Source organism: Rattus norvegicus, chromosome 15 (assembly GCF_036323735.1).
Source record: "Rattus norvegicus strain BN/NHsdMcwi chromosome 15, GRCr8, whole genome shotgun sequence".
NCBI lineage: Eukaryota > Metazoa > Chordata > Mammalia > Rodentia > Muridae > Rattus > Rattus norvegicus.
The window spans coordinates 105,134,683-105,154,770 of NC_086033.1; the positions used below are offsets into that span (position 1 = coordinate 105,134,683).

The 20,088-nt window shown below is 48.7% G+C and overlaps 1 protein-coding gene across 47 annotated transcripts in view; it reads right to left on the reverse strand.

Moving 5' to 3' along the window:
- Window positions 1–20,088, reverse strand: part of Dock9 (dedicator of cytokinesis 9) — a 271,459-nt gene that overhangs the window by 116,342 nt on the left and 135,029 nt on the right. For all 47 annotated transcript variants that reach the window (XR_010057802.1, XM_063274005.1, NM_001105759.2 and 44 more), the window contains exons 8-11: window positions 16,758–16,932; window positions 14,809–14,876; window positions 2,450–2,524; window positions 915–1,055 (exon numbers count right to left, since the gene is read on the reverse strand). Coding sequence is in view for 46 of the 47 variants with exons in the window: in XM_063274005.1 (XP_063130075.1) it covers window positions 915–1,055; window positions 2,450–2,524; window positions 14,809–14,876; window positions 16,758–16,932 (459 nt within the window). In the remaining variant the exon portion in view is untranslated. The remainder of the gene's footprint in view (window positions 1–914; window positions 1,056–2,449; window positions 2,525–14,808; window positions 14,877–16,757; window positions 16,933–20,088) is intronic.

Consider the following 20,088-nt stretch of genomic DNA (forward strand, 5'->3'; position numbering starts at 1 on the left):
ACAGATGAGACTATAAAGCATTGTAAGAAACAAAACTTTCATCCCCCCTTCATGAGCTTCACTATTAAATGCATGCTCTCCAGGTCGGGCAGCTGGTCTCCTCGGAGCGTCTAAGATGGAACCCGTATCCTGGAACATGCTGCTAAGTCTGCCAGCTTATCCTTGGCTACAGGCTCCCCTTACCCACCCATACCCCAGGGTAAGCCCTGCACATCTCTGGGCAAGGTCTGTGCACCCTGGCTGCAATGTAAGGAGAAACCTGTGACACCTGAAATTGTTCAACATTTATTCTTCAAAAATTGTTTGGAAACTTGAGGACATTTTTATTACAATTTAAATTTAAATCCCCTTGGCAACTTAGCTGTAAAAGTCAGCAGCTGCCCAGGGAAACGGAACGGAGGAAAGAGAGGAGAAAGCCATGCATGGAGGAAAGTGGGGAGAAACCCATGCTTTTTAAGCCAGCACAGAGGTCAGATATGTGGTGGACAAGCAGCCATGTGATGGGAAGGGAGCTTTTGAGAAGACCAGAGTATCAGGAAACAGGGTTCTGATAGTATCTGAAAGAAATACAGAAAAAGTGTGTGTGTGTGTGTGTGTGTGTGTGTGTAGCCCCATGGATGATTAGCTTATGTAGGGACTGTGCTGGGAGGTGGGGATTCTGGGAAGGAGAAAGAATACAGTAATATGAGAGAGCTAATTATCCCTCCTATCTCTTCAGCATGGGTTACGGTGAGCCTGTCTCCTGCTCCCTTGGCCAGGGGACTGACCTGCCCAGCTGGGACGTCAGTCCAGCCTGGAGTATAGCAGGAAGATTTATAGTAACACTAACATTCTCCTCTCTAAATATGAAGTGTTGCGAGGCAGGAGGAGACTTTTTTAAAAAGAATGCCTGCACTTTTGAAAAGGAAAATTACATTTGTCGTGGGTCCTTCCTCGTTCTCTGCGACACAGCACTGCAGGTTGAAGGACAAATCATTGCACTTGACGAGAATCCTCTTCCCAAACTTTTCTTCAAATGGCTTCACTTCTGGTTCAGCAGATGAGAAGTCGAGTTTCTTTAAAAAGAAAATGTGGACATATAAACACATGGTGCTCCTGTTGAAAAATCCCAGCATGAATGGTCTCACTTAAAACTGCCTAAAACCTGGGAAAGCTGTACATGCCCATCCACTATAGCGCTGTGGCTTGGTTAATATTTAGTAGACATATTTACTAGACACACGCTGTTACTCATGACAGTCACACACGTGAGGATATACCTGTTTGATGGATTAACATTATAAACAACCTAAACACCCATGTGTAAGGGCATACATTGCATTACATACGTACATACACACATGCGTGCATACAGTCAAACATGCACACTCACTACTAAACAGGAAATTCAGGGCTGGGCCTGGTGGCGCATACTTATAAACCCAGAACTAGAGAGTCAGAAGCAGGTGGCTCTCTGTGAGTTTGAGGCCAGTCAGAGATACATAGTGAGATGCTGTCTTAAAAATAAAAGGAGATTTTGGATTGGGTAAACTGTGTGCCATGCGAGCCTGCAGACCGGAGTGTGGAAGGAGAGAACCAACTCTGAGGTCGTCCTCTGACCTCCACGTGTGGCTGAAGTTTCACAGCACATGCACTGCCCAGCACATAGAACAATTGATCGATAAATAAATCCTCGGAAACATGTTACGTAAAAGAAGGCACAAGAGGCAGGTTCTACACGACTCCACATTGATGAGCTTGCTAAAATAGTTAATTCTTAGAGCTGGGGTCTTAGGGATGACCAGGCATGGGGGACTGCTATTTAAAAGGGTTTCAATTTGGAAAGATGAAAACATTCAACTGTTCTGGAAACAGATGGTGTAACGGTTGCAGAGAACATATTTAATACCACTGAATTGGTTTGCTTTTTATTTGAATTCTATTTTCAAATAGCTAAAATTGTAAGGTTTGTGCTTTGTGCATATTACCACAGTAAACAGTGTACAAAAAGGAAGTCAGTGAAGAAACAGAGAAAATAGTTATTATTAAAGCTAAATGGGAGAGGCTGTTCTATTAAAAATACCACAGATGTGGGGGACAACTGCACTTAGGAAATATAGCAGACCCTTGTCCCTTCCTGGCACCTATGTGGCACTCGCCATCCTGGGCCCTGAAGATCTTTGTCACACTGTGTTTGGACTTTGTGAAACCTAGATGTGGGTTACACATACTCTCAGGCTTCTGGCAGGAACTGAAGCTAGCTGAGAAGTGTTACTGCCTCTGGGTGTCTGCAGTGATGTGGGCCACGGTCTAATGGTTATTTTCAGGTGTACCTTATATGGACGATAACTGTCGACCTCAAGATCCAGGCTGGTGCCTTCTCGGAAGCTGGCTAAACACTGTTCTGAGTATTCAACTGAATATTAAACTTTCATGACCTTTACATTTTAAATGCTGAATTAGCTCTTACCTGGGTATCTGGGTCCAAGTAAAAGAGCTTCACTCTGCTCTCGCTTTTCAGTTTGATTTCTGCTTCTCTGGTGCTCTGTGGATAAAATAAATAAAGTTTTCAGTTAACAAAATCCTTTGCTCTCCACCTCCCAGAGGTACTGAGTATGTCTGCACGCTGCCTGTGGCGGTTTGAACGAGAATGGCCCCATGGGGCTCACTTCTTTGAATGCTTCATTCCCAGTTGGTGGAACCAGGAGGGGAAGAATTGCTGAAGGAGCTGTAGTGCTTGGGGTGGGACTTGAAATTTGGAAAGCCCCCACCATTCCCAGCTAGCTTCCGCCCTCTCTACCCTGAGCCTGTAGAGTAAGATGTACGTTCTCAGTTACTGCTCCAGCACCAGGCCTGCCTACCTGCTGCCATGTTCCCACCCGCACATTCATGGATTCTAACCCTCTGAAGCTGCAAGCCCTCGCGATCGCTTTCTTAAACAATGTGTCTCAATCACGGTATCTCTTCACAGCAGTAGGAAAGTCAGTAAGATACAGCTTCATCTATAAATGCAGGCTATGAGACAACCCTGCCTGGTCTCTGGGAGGCACTGGCTCCACAGCCATCGTGGCATAGGAAGCTCAGGTTGTAATGCTGTGGGAGAGATGCCACTGGCACTGATACCCCAGGAGGCTTCTCATAGAGCTGTGCCTGGGAGGGTTCTGCTTGCAGTCTCTCAGTAGCCAGCCTCACTGCAATCTCTCAGTAGATGGCCTCACTGCAGTCTCTCAGTAGATGGCCTCACTGCAGTCTCTCAGTAGATGGCCTCACTGCAGTCTCTCAGTAGCCAGCCTCACTGCAATCTCTCAGTAGCAGGCCTCACTGCAATCTCTCAGTAGCCGGCCTCACTGCAGTTTCTCAGTAGACAGCCTAACTGCAATCTCTCAGTAGACAGCCTCACTGCAGTCTCTCAGTAGCCAGCCACACTGCAGTCTCTCAGGAGACAGCCTCACTGCAGTCTCTCAGTAGCAGGCCTCACTGCAGTCTCTCAGTAGCAGGCCTCACTGCAGTCTCTCAGTAGCAGGCCTCACTGCAGTCTCTCAGTAGACAGCCTCACTGCAGTCTCTCAGTAGACAGCCTCACTGCAATCTCTCAGTAGCAGGCCTCACTGCAGTCTCTCAGTAGCCAACCTCACTGCAGTCTCTCAGTAGACAGCCTCACTGCAATCTCTCAGTAGTCAGCCTCACTGCAGTCTCTCAGTAGCAGGCCTCACTGCAATCTCTCAGTATCCAGCTTCACTGCAGTCTCTCAGTAGACAGCCTCACTGCAATCTCTCAGTAGCAGGCCTCACTGCAGTCTCTCAGTAGCCGGCCTCACTGCAGTCTCTCAGTAGCCGGCCTCACTGCAATCTCTCAGTAGTCAGCCTCACTGCAGTCTCTCAGTAGCAGGCCTCACTGCAATCTCTCAGTAGCCAGCCTCACTGCAATCTCTCAGTAGTCAGCCTCACTGCAGTCTCTCAGTAGCAGGCCTCACTGCAATCTCTCAGTATCCAGCTTCACTGCAGTCTCTCAGTAGACAGCCTCACTGCAATCTCTCAGTAGCAGGCCTCACTGCAGTCTCTCAGTAGCCGGCCTCACTGCAGTCTCTCAGTAGCCGGCCTCACTGCAATCTCTCAGTAGTCAGCCTCACTGCAGTCTCTCAGTAGCAGGCCTCACTGCAATCTCTCAGTAGCCAGCCTCACTGCAGTCTCTCAGTAGACAGCCTCACTGCAGTCTCTCAGTAGCAGGCCTCACTGCAGTCTCTCAGCAGCAGGCCTCACTGCAATCTCTCAGTAGCCAGCCTCACTGCAGTCTTTCAGTAGACAGCCTCACTGCAGTCTCTCAGTAGACAGCCTCACTGCAGTCTCTCAGTAGCCAGCCTCACTGCAGTCTCTCAGTAGACAGCCTCACTGCAATCTCTCAGTAGCAGGCCTCACTGCAATCTCTCAGTAGCCAGCCTCACTGCAGTCTCTCAGTAGCAGGCCTCACTGCAATCTCTCAGTAGACAGCCTCACTGCAGTCTCTCAGTAGCCAGCCTCACTGCAATCTCTCAGTAGACAGCCTCACTGCAGGCTTTCAGTAGCCAGCCTCACTGCAATCTCTCAGTAGACAGCCTCACTGCAATCTCTCAGTAGCCAGCCTCACTGCAATCTCTCAGTAGCCAGCCTCACTGCAATCTCTCAGTAGCCAGCCTCACTGCAGTCTCTCAGTAGACAGCCTCACTGCAGTCTCTCAGTAGCAGGCCTCACTGCAGTCTCTCAGTAGACAACCTCACTGCAGTCTCTCAGTAGACAGCCTCACTGCAATCTCTCAGTAGCAGGCCTCACTGCAGTCTCTCAGTAGCAGGCCTCACTGCAATCTCTCAGTAGCAGGCCTCACTGCAGTCTCTCAGTAGACAGCCTCACTGCAATCTCTCAGTAGACAGCCTCGCTGCAGTCTCTCAGTAGCCAGCCTCACTGCAATCTCTCAGTAGACAGCCTCACTGCAGTCTCTCAGTAGACAGCCTCACTGCAATCTCTCAGTAGCCAGCCTCACTGCAGTCTCTCAGTAGCCAGCCTCACTGCAATCTCTCAGTAGCAGGCCTCACTGCAGTCTCTCAGTAGCCGGCCTCACTGCAGTCTCTCAGTAGCCGGCCTCACTGCAATCTCTCAGTAGTCAGCCTCACTGCAGTCTCTCAGTAGCAGGCCTCACTGCAATCTCTCAGTAGCAGGCCTCACTGCAGTTTCTCAATAGACAGCCTCACTGCAATCTCTCAGTAGCAGGCCTCACTGCAGTCTCTCAGTAGCAGGCCTCACTGCAATCCCTCAGTAGACAGCCTCACTGCAGTCTCTCAGTAGACAGCCTCACTGCAGTCTCTCAGTAGCAGGCCTCACTGCAGTCTCTCAGTAGCAGGCCTCACTGCAATCTCTCAGTAGACAGCCTCACTGCAGTCTCTCAGTAGACAGCCTCACTGCAGTCTCTCAGTAGCAGGCCTCACTGCAATCTCTCAGTAGCCAGCCTCACTGCAGTCTCTCAGTAGCAGGCCTCACTGCAATCTCTCAGTAGCCAGCCTCACTGCAGTCTCTCAGTAGACAGCCTCACTGCAGTCTCTCAGTAGCAGGCCTCACTGCAGTCTCTCAGTAGACAGCCTCACTGCAATCTCTCAGTAGCCGGCCTCACTGCAGTTTCTCAGTAGCAGGCCTCACTGCAGTCTCTCAGTAGCAGGCCTCACTGCAATCTCTCAGTAGACAGCCTCACTGCAGTCTCTCAGTAGCAGGCCTCACTGCAGTCTCTCAGTAGACAGCCTCACTGCAGTCTCTCAGTAGCCAGCCTCACTGCAGTCTCTCAGTAGACAGCCTCACTGCAGTCTCTCAGTAGCAGGCCTCACTGCAGTCTCTCAGTAGCAGGCCTCACTGCAATCTCTCAGTAGACAGCCTCACTGCAGTCTCTCAGTAGACAGCCTCACTGCAGTCTCTCAGTAGCAGGCCTCACTGCAATCTCTCAGTAGCCAGCCTCACTGCAGTCTCTCAGTAGCAGGCCTCACTGCAATCTCTCAGTAGCCGGCCTCACTGCAGTCTCTCAGTAGACAGCCTCACTGCAGTCTCTCAGTAGCAGGCCTCACTGCAATCTCTCAGTAGACAGCCTCACTGCAGTCTCTCAGTAGCCAGCCTCACTGCAATCTCTCAGTAGACAGCCTCACTGCAGGCTTTCAGTAGCCAGCCTCACTGCAATCTCTCAGTAGACAGCCTCACTGCAATCTCTCAGTAGACAGCCTCACTGCAATCTCTCAGTAGCCAGCCTCACTGCAGTCTCTCAGTAGCCAGCCTCACTGCAGTCTCTCAGTAGACAGCCTCACTGCAGTCTCTCAGTAGACAGCCTCACTGCAGTCTCTCAGTAGACAGCCTCACTGCAATCTCTCAGTAGCAGGCCTCACTGCAGTCTCTCAGTAGCAGGCCTCACTGCAATCTCTCAGTAGCAGGCCTCACTGCAGTCTCTCAGTAGACAGCCTCACTGCAGTCTCTCAGTAGACAGCCTCACTGCAGTCTCTCAGTAGCAGGCCTCACTGCAATCTCTCAGTAGCCAGCCTCACTGCAGTCTCTCAGTAGCCAGCCTCACTGCAATCTCTCAGTAGACAGCCTCACTGCAATCTCTCAGTAGCAGGCCTCACTGCAGTCTCTCAGTAGCCGGCCTCACTGCAGTCTCTCAGTAGCCGGCCTCACTGCAATCTCTCAGTAGCCGGCCTCACTGCAGTTTCTCAATAGACAGCCTTTTGCAGTCTCTCAGTAGCAGGCCTCACTGCAGTCTCTCAGTAGCAGGCCTCACTGCAATCCCTCAGTAGACAGCCTCACTGCAGTCTCTCAGTAGACAGCCTCACTGCAGTCTCTCAGTAGCCAGCCTCACTGCAGCCTCTCAGTAGCAGGCCTCACTGCAATCTCTCAGTAGCCAGCCTCACTGCAGTCTCTCAGTAGCAGGCCTCACTGCAATCTCTCAGTAGACAGCCTCACTGCAATCTCTCAGTAGCCAGCCTCACTGCAGTCTCTCAGTAGACAGCCTCACTGCAGTCTCTCAGTAGCAGGACTCGATTTCCAGGCTTGGAGGACATCAGCACGCCAAAGAGGACAGAAGTCTTGGGATACGATTCCTCAGAGAGAGTGGAGGGGAGTTGGCAGGCAGAGGAGAAGCCACAGAAGGACACAGACATAGGGTGGCATGTTGGAAATGGAGATGCAGGACTTGGAGGGTGTGTGTGAAAGAGGCTTACAGTCCCAAGACTCAAGTCATCTTTAACCTCTTTACTGGTCTCTCCTGTAGTGTGCTCCTGGTTTTCACAGATAATACAGAGCACTAACTATAATGTGCCCTCATCATCCCATACTTTCCCCACAGACAGATGTGGCCTCTCTGCCCTAGACCATGGGACAGTGACAGCCACAGTGCCCTCTCTGTTAATGGCCGAGTGACGTCTATTATTGTGTCTCTGAATGAAGCCAATGAGAAATTAAGAATCTTACTAACTTTTCAGTCACTAAGTTGTTGTGATGGGTCCTTGGCTGTGACTCGAATGCCCATGACTATATTTAACCTACTTGTGGATGAAATGACATTCATAATGGGCTCTCTGAGCCAACTGGTCTACCTACCTAGACTTCTGGTTTCTGAGGAAAATCATGTACAAGATGATGCCACAGGTTAGCCGCAGCTATATTTATCATGGTGGCATTTACGAGTGACCTCTTGGGCGGGACTCTTTGCAGCTCCTGGTCATGCTTTCTGGGTAGAATATGTCCCTGTGGTGGAGGCAGGCCCTCTCCATACAGAGTCTGAGAGGGCCTGGTCTCACTCCATCTCCTCTCTCCCTTTACCTTCTTTTCTTTAAACACACACAAAACAAACTGTACCACATGTAGGTGGAATTTTCTTCAACTGAGCCCAAAGAACAAACATGCTGTCAACTGTCAGGGAGCTTCTCCAGGAGCCGAGGTGACTGGAGTGGCAAGCAGTACTGTATGCTAATCCTGATGGGTCCTCCGACAAAGGCAAAGACTGTGATCTGGGACACAATGGCTGGTGTCCTCCTGGAAGCTGCTTGCTCTCTAAATTGACAGGAGATGAGAAACTAGCAGAGACAGCAAAACTACTCTGAGGTCTTCAGAACTGGAGAGCAGATAAGACGTGTACATAAAAGAGAAAATATGTCTGTAGCGAAATTAGACACAAAGCCTCCCAACATGGCCACTGTCGCCAAGGAATATGTCCTTCCAAGAAAGAAGACAGATTCTGAGGAGTCAAAGCCACGATCTACCTCATACAGCTGCTGGGCCATGAGCTAGACAAAAAGCAAAACTGGATTCTTAAACTTCCTCCCACCCCTCCCAAGGACCAGAGTCACATGTCAGACAAAGGGAAAGCCCAGTGCATGATGGGGCCGAAGGCTATCAAGTAAGACAGATCTGGGAAATGAGAATGGGGGGGGGTGGAATAATAATGATTACGAAAACTGACTTTGGTTGGTAATGCCCGGTGTCTATTGCTAGATGCTCTCCTTAGTGCCCATTTAATGTTCACAATCTAGGGCTGTAGTAACAGCACAGACCCAGCACGACAGACGCCTCTTCTACTTTAACACCCAGTACCAGACAATAACCGAGAAGTTACACAGCCTCCAGAGGCTGGTTCTTCTGTTGTCCCTGCTCATCAGGGACAAGGTGCTATGGCAAGGGCCCCAGTGATTCTTACAGTTTCGACATAGAGTAGAAGCTCATATTTAACTCGTTTAGAAGCCCAGATTCTTAACTATTCCACAAGTCAAAAATAGAAAAGTATATTTAATAAAATGAAGACTATAATAAAATAGAGGAAAAGGAAAAAATGAATACATAAGTTAAACATGAAGCCGAAACCCAAAGAGCAAATAAACATGAAATCACAAGAACTATGGAAAGAGCAACAGAAAACAGAGGCAGTGGACTAAAATAGTCTTTAGATAAAACTTTGGGACTAAGGCAGAGAAACAGGAATATAAATTGCACTCTTTAAGGCCAAGAAACTAGCAATATCTAAAAACATCAAAAATACAACACTCTCTGGCCTGGAAACTGCAGTTTGGGACCCTCCTGAAATCTGAGTCCACGGATTACATGCCACAGAGTTTACCATACAATTTACAGAGGCTGAAACTGAATATCACCTAAATATTCCTCATTGACACACGACCGAATAACGCATACACTACCCACCAATGAACTACCACATCCTCAGCCTGCGTGTGATCCATCTGCAAAGAGACCGCCCGCTCTGCCGACACAGAGGCACCCATGTGGTAGAAAAACTAACTGGGAAAGTAACGGGCAAATCACAGCATTTTAGGAAGCATCGAAAGACCTCGCACGCGCACACACACGTTCTCTCTGTGCCCAGAGGTGCAAGAGGATCAGAGTAAGTTACCACTGCAGTTCTCAGGAAGAGGACGGTCTTGAAGATAAAAGATTAACTTCTTTACCCAACATGGGCGGTTTTCCTGACAGGAAGCACGAAAGTAAAATCTTAATCAATGCTTAGCAAAGATACTTATAATATGTACTTTCACAGCCAACGTGCCCACAAAAATACAGCTGTTAAAAAAAATTATCCCAAGACTATGCAATTGAGTGCATTTCAGAGTGGCAGAATTCAGTCCTGCTCTGAAAATAGCCTGTGGTCGGTCAGCGCTGAGTATGGCTGTAGGAGGCTTCCTTCAGACAGCCATGGCTGCTTCCTGGCCAGAGAGGGAAATGTGAGGAAAGGGGACAGGAGCAGAGCTTCCCTAGAAGCTGTCACCTGCACACATGGCAAAGAGAAGGATTCAGCCAAACAAAACCAACAAAACAAAACCAACAAAAAACGTGCCATCCCATGCAATAGACGGTAAGCCCAGTCACAGACGTTTTCATGTCTCCAGAAGACAGCAATGTATCTCTGGTTTTCTGTGAGCCGACAACATGATTTAAAGTGAAAAAAAAATCTACAGGCAAGTTTATTTATTCCAAGGTGCACTGCAGGAAAAATACTGTGTTAACTGTTGAGTCATTTAGACAAGATGAAATAAAACCATTGGCAAAATCCTCTCTTTTAAAAATGTTTATGTGTATGGGTGGTTTGCCTGCATGTGTGCCTTTGAACCATGCACTCATGGAGGCCGGAAGAGGGTCTCTGATCCCTGGAAATGGAGACGCGGAGGGTTATGAGCCACTATGTAGGCGCTAGGAATCTAATAAAGTCCCCTGGAAGAGCAGCTGGTGCTTTTAACAACTGAGCTTTCTCTCCAACCCCCAGATTATTTACTTAAAAAAATTATTTTATTTATATGAGTACACACACACACCAGAAGAGGGCACCGGATCCCATTACAGATGGTTGTGACCCACCATGTGGTTGCTGGGAATTGAACTCAGGACCTCTGGAAGAGCAGTCGGGGCTCTTACCACTGAGCCATCTCTCCAGCCCCCTCCCCAGATTATTTACTTCTTAAATTAAAAGGCAACCAGGACACAGATTCACTGCATCTGTGACGTTTAACTCAGAAGGACAAATGTTTCACCTCAAGACACAAAGCCAGGCTAGAAGTGGAAGGCTTAGCAATGCAAATGACTGCCAAACCGCAGCCAGTCCCCCTCGGTGTAATAATGGCATGGGTTTCTGGTTTGGGACTTAGGGAAGGAAGTGTTTGTTACAAACTTGGCTTTAAAACTCTTATAAAAATGTGTCCAGGAAACCACATGGGTTCCCACAAGTCCTATTGAGCACGGCCCCAGCCCTTAGCCAGCCTCAAAGAGACCATAAAATTGTGAACCTCACTCTGTCCTGTATTCAACTATGGAAGGTTTACCTGGAGAGAAAAGTTCATTGACTTAGAGATAAAAGAATAAAAAAGAAATCGGGTGGAAGCTGTTGGAGTCACGTGAACCGCCTCTCTTTCAGAATACAAGATGACAAATTGAGAGCTACTGTTTCCCCCATCCCCGGAGGAAAACGAATAAAGAGAGTTGGCTTCCTTCACACGAGAAAGCAACGCACACCCTCCAGCATCACCTAACATCAAGGCCATCAGAGCAAGGGGCACCCTGAGTTCTGGAAGAAACCAGTTCTCTGGCTCATAGAGGCTTTTTAAATATAAATGCTTATAAGTATAGACTGATGCTGTGCGTTTTGTTATATTTGCAATAAAAAGTTTGTTTCCCTGCTAGACAATAGGAGGAAAGGATAAAGTTTGGGTAAATACAGCGTGTCCCGATATGGAAACAGTAAAGATGTGCCTATACTCCCGGAATAAGCAACAGCTCCAGGAGCACACCAACAGCCCTGAAAATCCAGGTCGGCTTCACGCACATCATGAGCCCAGTCCATAATATTCCAGGATGAAACTTCAGTTATTTTGCAGTGAAACAACTTCCTGTCAGACATTTCCTGTTTGGCCAAGTCTCAGTCACAGTGGAAAACAAAAGCCAGAGGAACAGGATGAGCTAGGTAATGACCAGCTGCCCAGAGAGGACTCTGTCACTAAGTCACCCCAGCTACTTTCAGCCTCGCCCCACTGTCCCAGGCAGCCTCTACAGTTTTCACACTGTAGCCTCCCGCCCATCAACCCCTTCCTCTCCTGCCTGCTGCTTGCCTGACCTCTTTATCCAGAGTACACTCCCCTTCTCTCCCTGCACCCCTCCCGCCCCATTTCTCCTGAAAACAGGATGTCCATTCACTAGCCAGTTCCCATGCTCTCTCAACAAGTACCGACTAGCCACACCCCTAGCACTGTAGCAGGAGGCTATACACAGCCAGGTGCAGGCATGCAGCCTCCAGTTAGAGCAGGGCCCCTCATACACAACTCTGAGTAGGCCAGCAGAAGGCATAGGTGACTGACAGATCCACAGGTCCAATGATCCTCACGGTAACACCCTGGGGACAACACATTTCCCCCTATTTGCCTTTGAAAATTTACGTTGGCCAGGAAGTAGAAGACAGAACTAAAATTCTCATGCATCTCCATAGGGGAAAAATTGGATTTCTTGTTGGCTAAGAAACTGGATTTTCTTTGGCTAAGATAGGCTTTTGGATGAGCCAGGCTGATCCTGAACTTGTATTCTTCCTACTTTCCTCCCCAGTGCTGTGTGCCCCCATGCCTGGCTTGAGAATGCAGGTGTTAAATAACAGACACGGGTTCAGATAACCCGGGCTGCTTCCTAGGTGACCTCTCTGCTCACTGGGTGCCTCGAAAGTTCCTTTCTGATTTCCAGACTGCATCAATGTGCTGCTTCAAAACTAAGAGTCAAGCAGTTCAATGTTGCTGTGGGGACCTCTGGGCATCCAGAAACAAGGAAACATGCGTGTATGGGTGCTAAACGATGCTTAGACTTCCTAACATGATGAAGTGAGGTGTGCAGTTCAGTATCAGAGTATTGGTCTACCATATGCAAGGCCCTGGGCTTCAGACACATAGAGACAGACATATACACAGCCACACACAGACATACACACAGCCATACACCACAGATATATACAGACACATGCCACATACATACAGAGACACACCACATACACACACACACACACACACACACACAGACACACATCACAGACACACACACACACACACACACACACACACACACACACACACACACACGAAAAAGTATGAAAATAAACACAGAAGTCAGAACCCAAAACTCCTCCAGGCTAGGCATAGGTTACAATGAGGGCTCTAAAGTTAGCTTTAATAGGCAGGTGCTAAAAAGATTCTGTGGAAACAGCTAAGTCCCAAGGAAAAACAATACCCAAAGTCCCAGCCGGGAAGATTTATATAGAGAAAGGTCAATTCTGAATGCTGGTCTATTTGCAATCCTATATAGACACAGCATATTTCTATTATAGTGTTTAACATGTGGGTGTGGACAGGCACCACTTCACTTTATTATTAAAAAGCAAAACAGAAAGGGAAGGTCACAAAGAGAATGAAGGGCAGCAAAGACAAAGACATCAGTTCTAAATGTTCACGTGCACACACAACACATGCATACACAACACATGCACACACAACACAGGCACACACACATGCCTACACAAACATGCACACACAACACATGAACACACACACATGCACACACATCCACACACAACACATGCACACACAACACATGAACACACAACACATGAACACACACACATGCACACACATCCACACACACATGCACACATAACACACGCGCATGCACACACACACACACACACACACACACAAACAGGACATCAGGACAAGGATACTCGTAGCACTGTTCAGAGTAAGAAACATGGAAATATCCAAAGAGCTAAAATGTTTGTACAGTACAATAGAAAGACTGACCAGATGTCCCCAAAAGAAGGCTAAATGTGATAGTACTGAACACCATATCAAAGTAAACAGAAAAAGCAACTTCAAACATCAAGACTCACACCCTGCGCTTTCTGGGCGAAGTATTTGTAAAACCATGAGACACAATGCAAGTGAGAAGCCTCACAGTGGACGCTCAGGGCTGGGGCTGCGGTGCAGAGGTGAATGGGAGGGAGCAAAGGTGGTGCCTGAAGGATGGGCCTGCCGCTGAGGCTGATGAGGGAGCAGAAGCAGCACAGGCTCTGGGCAGTGGCAATGTGGTTGTTTTGTTTTTCCTTGTGCTTTTCAGTGACTCTGGGGTTTCACAGAATTACAAATGCACGAATCACCAGCTCTGTGGTTGTTCTCCTGCACCTTGTTTCAGGTGATCCAGATCATGCTTTGTAACTCAGCACCTCCTCTTTGGTTAAAATGACAAGATAACCGCAATCCCCCTCTTGGGCACTGGGGCTATTGGGTGGAGAGAGTGCCCAGGTATGCTGGCTCATTTATGTCCACTTGACACGAGCTAGGTCATGTCAGAAGATGCCCCAGCTGGCCAGGCTGTGGGCTAGCCTGTAGACAGACCTCTGGGCTAGCCTGTGGCTCATTTTCTGAATTGATGATTGATGAGGGAGGGTCCAGCTCACTAGAGAAAAAGCCATCCTGGGCTGCTGGTCCTGGTGCTATAATAAAGCAGACTGAGCGAGCCATGGAAAAGAAAACCAGTAAGCAGTGTTACTCTATGGCCTCTGCTTCAGATTCTGCTTCCAGTTTGCTGCACGAGTTTCTGCCCTGATTTCTTCCCTCAGTGATGGAGTGTGTGGCGAACCCAGCAACAGGGATCTGTTGCCATGGCAATGGCCATACATTCACAGCGTCCATTTGGTTCACCTCCCATCTTTACCTTCGAGTGGTTACATCACAGTCTAAAAGGCAGACCCTTCCTGACTCTTCCCTTCTTCTTCTTTCTCTTTCCCCCTTTTGTCTACGATGCCCCTTCCCCCATAATAAACCTCTCCCATGTGGAACTACATTGGCCTGGTGTGGTCTGTCCAGACGTGAGCCGCGATTCTAATACATCAGTGTGACCTGAGCGTTGTAGGTCACCCTTTCCTCCCCGAGTTGCTTTCGGTCATGGTGTTTTTCACAGCAATAACATTAACTAAGGTACCAGTGAACGTAGTTTAAGTAAGAGAAGCCTGAATGGAGAGAATACTAGGCAGGCAGAAGAATGTCCTTTGGCTATTTCTGCAGCATGTGTGCTGATATATTAAATACAATGACAGCATTTAAAGGAATAGCAACATACTTTGTAGGGTGTTAACTGGAGAACAGACTGAAGTGTCTGTCCCTTGTGTGAACTAATTCCCTCCCCCTCACATTCACCCCAGAAAGCTGACAGCAGCAATCACAGCACCAGGGCAGTCATTATGGGAGAGCACTGGATGAGAGGCACTCGGCACTCAGTGGAGGGTGGAGGGAGGACAGCCTTACCTTGGCAAGTTCAGGCAGGTAGCTGTCCAAACCGGAACCGGAACCTTCCAGTTTGCTTTGTTCATCATCTAAATGGCAAGAGAGATCAACTGAGTTAAGACTTTCTTAATGAAGGCAAAGGAACCTGAATGCAGTGGTTATCAAGTCTGAAAGAACATTACAAACAGCTGGAATGAGACTGACCTACACCCGGGGGTGGGGGGAGTGGTGGCCCAGGACCTTTTATAGCTAAAATCCCCACCCTCAGCTCCCCTCATACTAGAACTGTCATCAGCTAAGTGCATCCCTCTCAGCCACTCTCAATCAGTCAGAAGCTTGGGCGGGACACGGGACTTGGGAATTTGGCTTTTATCAAACTCTGGGTAATTTGGGAACAGCCAGGGCTGGGAATCTCTTATGGGCTTGAAGTACAATATGAACATGCGTCAAAAACATGGGCTGACTACCCTGAAATTTAGGGTAAGAGTCCTGCCATTAACTGTCCCACTGTAAAGATGGATCCCCTACCGTCTGGAGCTACAGGGTTTCTGCTGATGACGTTTGTTTGTTTGTTCATTTATTGTTACTTGAAAACTTTTATTTTTACTTAAAGATAGGGTGTCATGTAGCCCAGGCAAGCCTTGAATGTACTGTGTAGCCAAGAACGACCTTCTGACCCTCTTCCCCCCACAGGTGTGTGCCACCACACAGGGTCTATGCAGCACTGGGAACCTAAGGCTTCATTCACAACAGACAAGCGCCCCACCCACTTAGCAAAGTCCCTACTTCATATTTCCATTTTCAGGTAAAATCTCAGAAAACATGACTAGTTTGTCCCAGGTCACATAGCAAAACAGTGCCCTCCCTACCATGAGCCTGGGCGTTCCTGTTACATGCTTCCCACACAAACGCTGTCAAGGTACTAATGCTTTTCTAAGACAGGGACACTACATAGCTCCAGTTGACATGAAGCTCCCTGCATGGTTGACTGGGCTACCTCAAAACCTGTGCCTCTTGCCTCTGCTCCCCAAGTGCAACACCCATGTCTGGCTTCAGAGCAGTAAAATCTAGTATGGCAAAAACCTTTGCTGACAGACTCTGTGAAAAGCTCACATCTTCCCACCTCTCATGGGCTTTTACAGTTCCTCTTCTTCCTGGGGAAAGCAGGAGTGGCCACACAGTGTGTGTGCTGAGGGAGACTGGCCCTACCCACCTTCATGAGGGCCCTGTGTGTGCTGAGGGAGACTGGCCCTACCCACCTTCATGAGGGCCCAGTGTGTGTGCTGAGGGAGACTGGCCCTACCCACCTTCATGAGGGCCCAGTGTGTGTGCTGAGGGAGACTGGCCCTACCCCCTTCATGAGGGCCCAGTGTGTGTGCTGAGGGAGACTGGCCCTACCCACCTTCATGAGGGCCCTGTGTGTGCTGAGGGAGACTGGCCCTACCCACCTTCATGAGAGTCCAGTGTGTGTGCTGAGGGAGACTGGCCCTACCCACCTTCATGAGAGTCCAGTGTGTGTGCTGAGGGAGACTGGCCCTACCCACCTTCATGAGGGCCCTGTGTGTGCTGAGGGAGACTGGCCCTACCCACCTTCATGAGGGCCCAGTGTGTGTGCTGAGGGAGACTGGCCCTACCCACCTTCATGAGGGCCCTGTGTGTGCTGAGGGAGAATGGCCCTACCCACCTTCATGAGGGCCCAGTGTGTGTGCTGAGGGAGACTGGCCCTACCCACCTTCATGAGGGCCCTGTGTGTGCTGAGGGAGACTGGCCCTACCCACCTTCATGAGGGCCCTGTGTGTGTGCTGAGGGAGACTGGCCCTACCCACCTTCATGAGGGCCCTGTGTGTGTGCTGAGGGAGACTGGCCCTACCCACCTTCATGAGGGCCCAGTGTGTGTGCTGAGGGAGACTGGCCCTACCCACCTTCATGAGAGTCCTGTGTGTGTGCTGAGGGAGACTGGCCCTACCCACCTTCATGAGGGTCCCCATTTCGCTTCTCTTGCATTGCAGCCTCAAAGTTGAGCTGGAGGATCTTGTTGAGGACTGTGACCCACTCCTCCATCTCTGCCTCACTGTCCGCAGCCAGAAGGTAACTGCTTTTGTCCTGCATCTTGAGCTCAAAGGCGAAGCGCCTGACTCTGTTGTTCTGAGGTAGAAAACGGGAAAAGAGACAGGTTGGGAAGCAGCTCAAGACACTCTGCCCTACTTGGTAATGGTTAATCTTATCGGCTGTCTGATGCTCCATTAAACCACAAACTCCTTCCCAGTGAGCCCTCCTCACAGACCTCCTCCTCTGCTTTTAACCTCCTCAACTGTCTAATTACCCGTATTTTAAAAATGTGTTTTTAGTTTATGTAGTTAATTTGTCTGCGTGTGTGTATGTCCAGGAGGTCTCATGAGGCCAGCAGATCCCCCAGAACTGGAGCTACAGATTGTGAGCCAGCATGGGGGTGCTGGGGCTGAAGAGGAGGGCAAGAGCATTTGCTGCTCTCTCTTTCTTTACTCTTCAGACCTCTCTTAATTATTCTAAACTGTATTTCCGTGTGTGTACGTGCAGGTGAGTGCAGGTGCCCTTGCAGGCCTCACAACCCTGGAGCTGGAGTGACAGTGGCTTAGAGCCACTTGTGTGTGTGCTGAGAAACAGGCCCGTGCTCTTAGCCGCCGAGTCACCCTTCAGGCCTCATTGCTGTTCTCGTGTATGTATGTGTAAGTATTATCTGTCCCCTGCAGTGGCTAGAGCTCCCCCAAGGACAGAGGATGCTCATTCTCTTTGCTTAATGTTACACCCATAATCTTTGACATTTGAAAAATAGCCGCATCTATGACATTTCACACATAAATGTCGTATTCAAATCCTTCTTTAAAAATATCGAGTTGTGCTCCACCGCTGCCTCCCGCACAGCTGACTACTATCAACAATCCGTTCAGCTTACTTATCTGGACCCTTTTCACCATTTGTTAATCCTAAAACGCATGTGGACTTTGGTTGACAGTTTGCAAGTGCATTATGGGATGGAGGATGAACACTGCAGACCAAGTTACTTGGTCTCAGTGATGCTCACATCCGTCCATCTGTCTTCTACTGTGCTATTTGCAGCATCTGGGCCTCCTCCTACCATGTGTCAGTGGAACAGCTATAGGTCAAATTCCAGACACTGACAAACATGTCCTGGAGACAAACACCCCAGGCTCACCCACCAGGCAGATATCTCTGAAGAACACAGTCCACACAGGCTGACGGGGAGGCGTCATGGCCTCCCACTGACTGCTGTGTGGGCAGAATGCCCCTTCACACACTGAAACCTCAGGCAGTTATACGCAGTGAGGACACTTTTCAGTGTAGCGCCCAGGCACAAGGTGACCGTCCTCAAGGCCCCACACTTCTGAGGCCGTTTGTAGAAGCCTGAAGCTAAGTGTTTCTAAGGGCAGAGCTTTAAAGCTACTCTTCACAGACCGTCTGCCACCAGCTCAGTAGTCTCGGGTCTCCATTACCATAAAGGTAGGAGTCCCAGGAGTCAGAGGCTGAGAATGGACAGGAGTACAGAGGGTTACATGTTAAGGGTCAAGAAGAAATACTGGACCTCCGTTCTAGTTAGGTCTGAGACCTATTTTCTTCATCTGTAATGCACGTCCAACCAACTCTAGTGGTTTTGATTGACTGTTAGGGTTTACGATTCTAAAGTCTATCTTTCAGGTCTACATCTAAAGTCTCCTCTTGGGGTCCCTTTCAATCCACAGCAGTCATCTACTACTTCACTATTGCACCTCCATTTGATTATTATAGTCACACAGCCATTATTCTAAGTAGCATCCAAAGGGGGTGGGGACTAACAGCGGTATGGGAAGGGAGTGAGAGCGTTTGGCATGCATTGACACATGATGTCTATTATAGGAAGATCCCCTTATGGAATACAGTACCATGTACAATAAATATACTTGACAAAAAAAAAAAAAAAAGAGCTAAAAAGTAAATATCCCAAAGTTTTTTTTCCCCCCAAAATCACTTAAATCACAACTTTTTGTTGGAGACAGGGGCTCATGTATGCTAGGCTGGCCTCAAACTCCCTATGTAGCCAAGGAAGACCTAGAATTCTGGGATTTCTTGCCTCCACCTTCCAAGTGCTAGGACTTCAGATGTGGGAGACTACAGATGTGTGTGCTACCTCCGATGGCCTTAATTACAGTGTTTGATGCTCAGCTTCAGAACAGGCGAGGATACAAGGGAAATCTTCTGGAGACACATGCGGTTTAGCAAACAAGAAATGCTATGAGCTACACACACAAAAAGAATCTGAAGGAAGAAACAGGCATTGAAGTCAAACCTCAGAGTCTGAAATACACCCAAGAGGCTAGAGGCTCGATGAGGACTATTCAGCTTACAAACATCTGCGCACTGTGCCGCAAACAAAACGAATCACTTCCTACTTCAAAATGAGGTCGGAAAAAGTGCATCTAGCTCTGCTTTCACGGTGCCAGAAAACTCAGCTGAAAAGTGACCTCAAGCTTTCTCAACTTCACACAAATAAAACTGGACTTGGCGATCTGACCCAGGAAACCAACGAACTGTCATTAGTGAGCGCTCTGGTACTCGTATTTACACTGTGTCAGTATGCTTTGATAAACGTTGGTTTACTTTGTTATGCACACCGGCAGCTTCAAGCAGAAGAGGGTTGCTGGCAGAGGAATCCAACGGCCGAGGCAAAGAAATCGACTAGCTGATTGGCTGCTGGCTGAAGATACTTTTTCAGGGAATGTGAAGCCATGCCACTGTCTTGACCTAAGGCTCAGATACAGTCCGTCATTTGTGGTTTGGGTCCTGCCCTGAGGCTTATAGGTTTCCAATAGCTAGAGATGCTAAGATCTCACTGAAATCCTGTGTTTGGAAAAGCCGGCAGTGCCAGTGCTTATCTGGTTGCACTAGCTGGGGAGTTGATCCTTCTACTTTATGTGCCTGGCAGGCACCCTGTCCCAGTCCCCAGCCTTCCTCCTTTTTTTTTCTTTAAATGTTATTCCCTTACCAGGTTTCCCATCCATAAGCCCCCATCCCATCTCCCACCCCTCATCTTCTATAAAGGTGTTCCCCTTTCCAACCACTCCCTTCCCCTCCCCCACATTCCCCTACACTGGGGGTTCCAGCCTTGGCAGGACCAAGGGCTTCTCCTCCCATTAATATCCAACAAGGCCATCCTCTGCTACATATGCAGTTGGAGCCATGGGTGAGTCCATGTGTAGTCTTCGGGTAGTGGTTCAGTCCCTGGGAACTCTGGTTGGTTGGCATTCTTGTTCTTATGGGGTTGCAAAC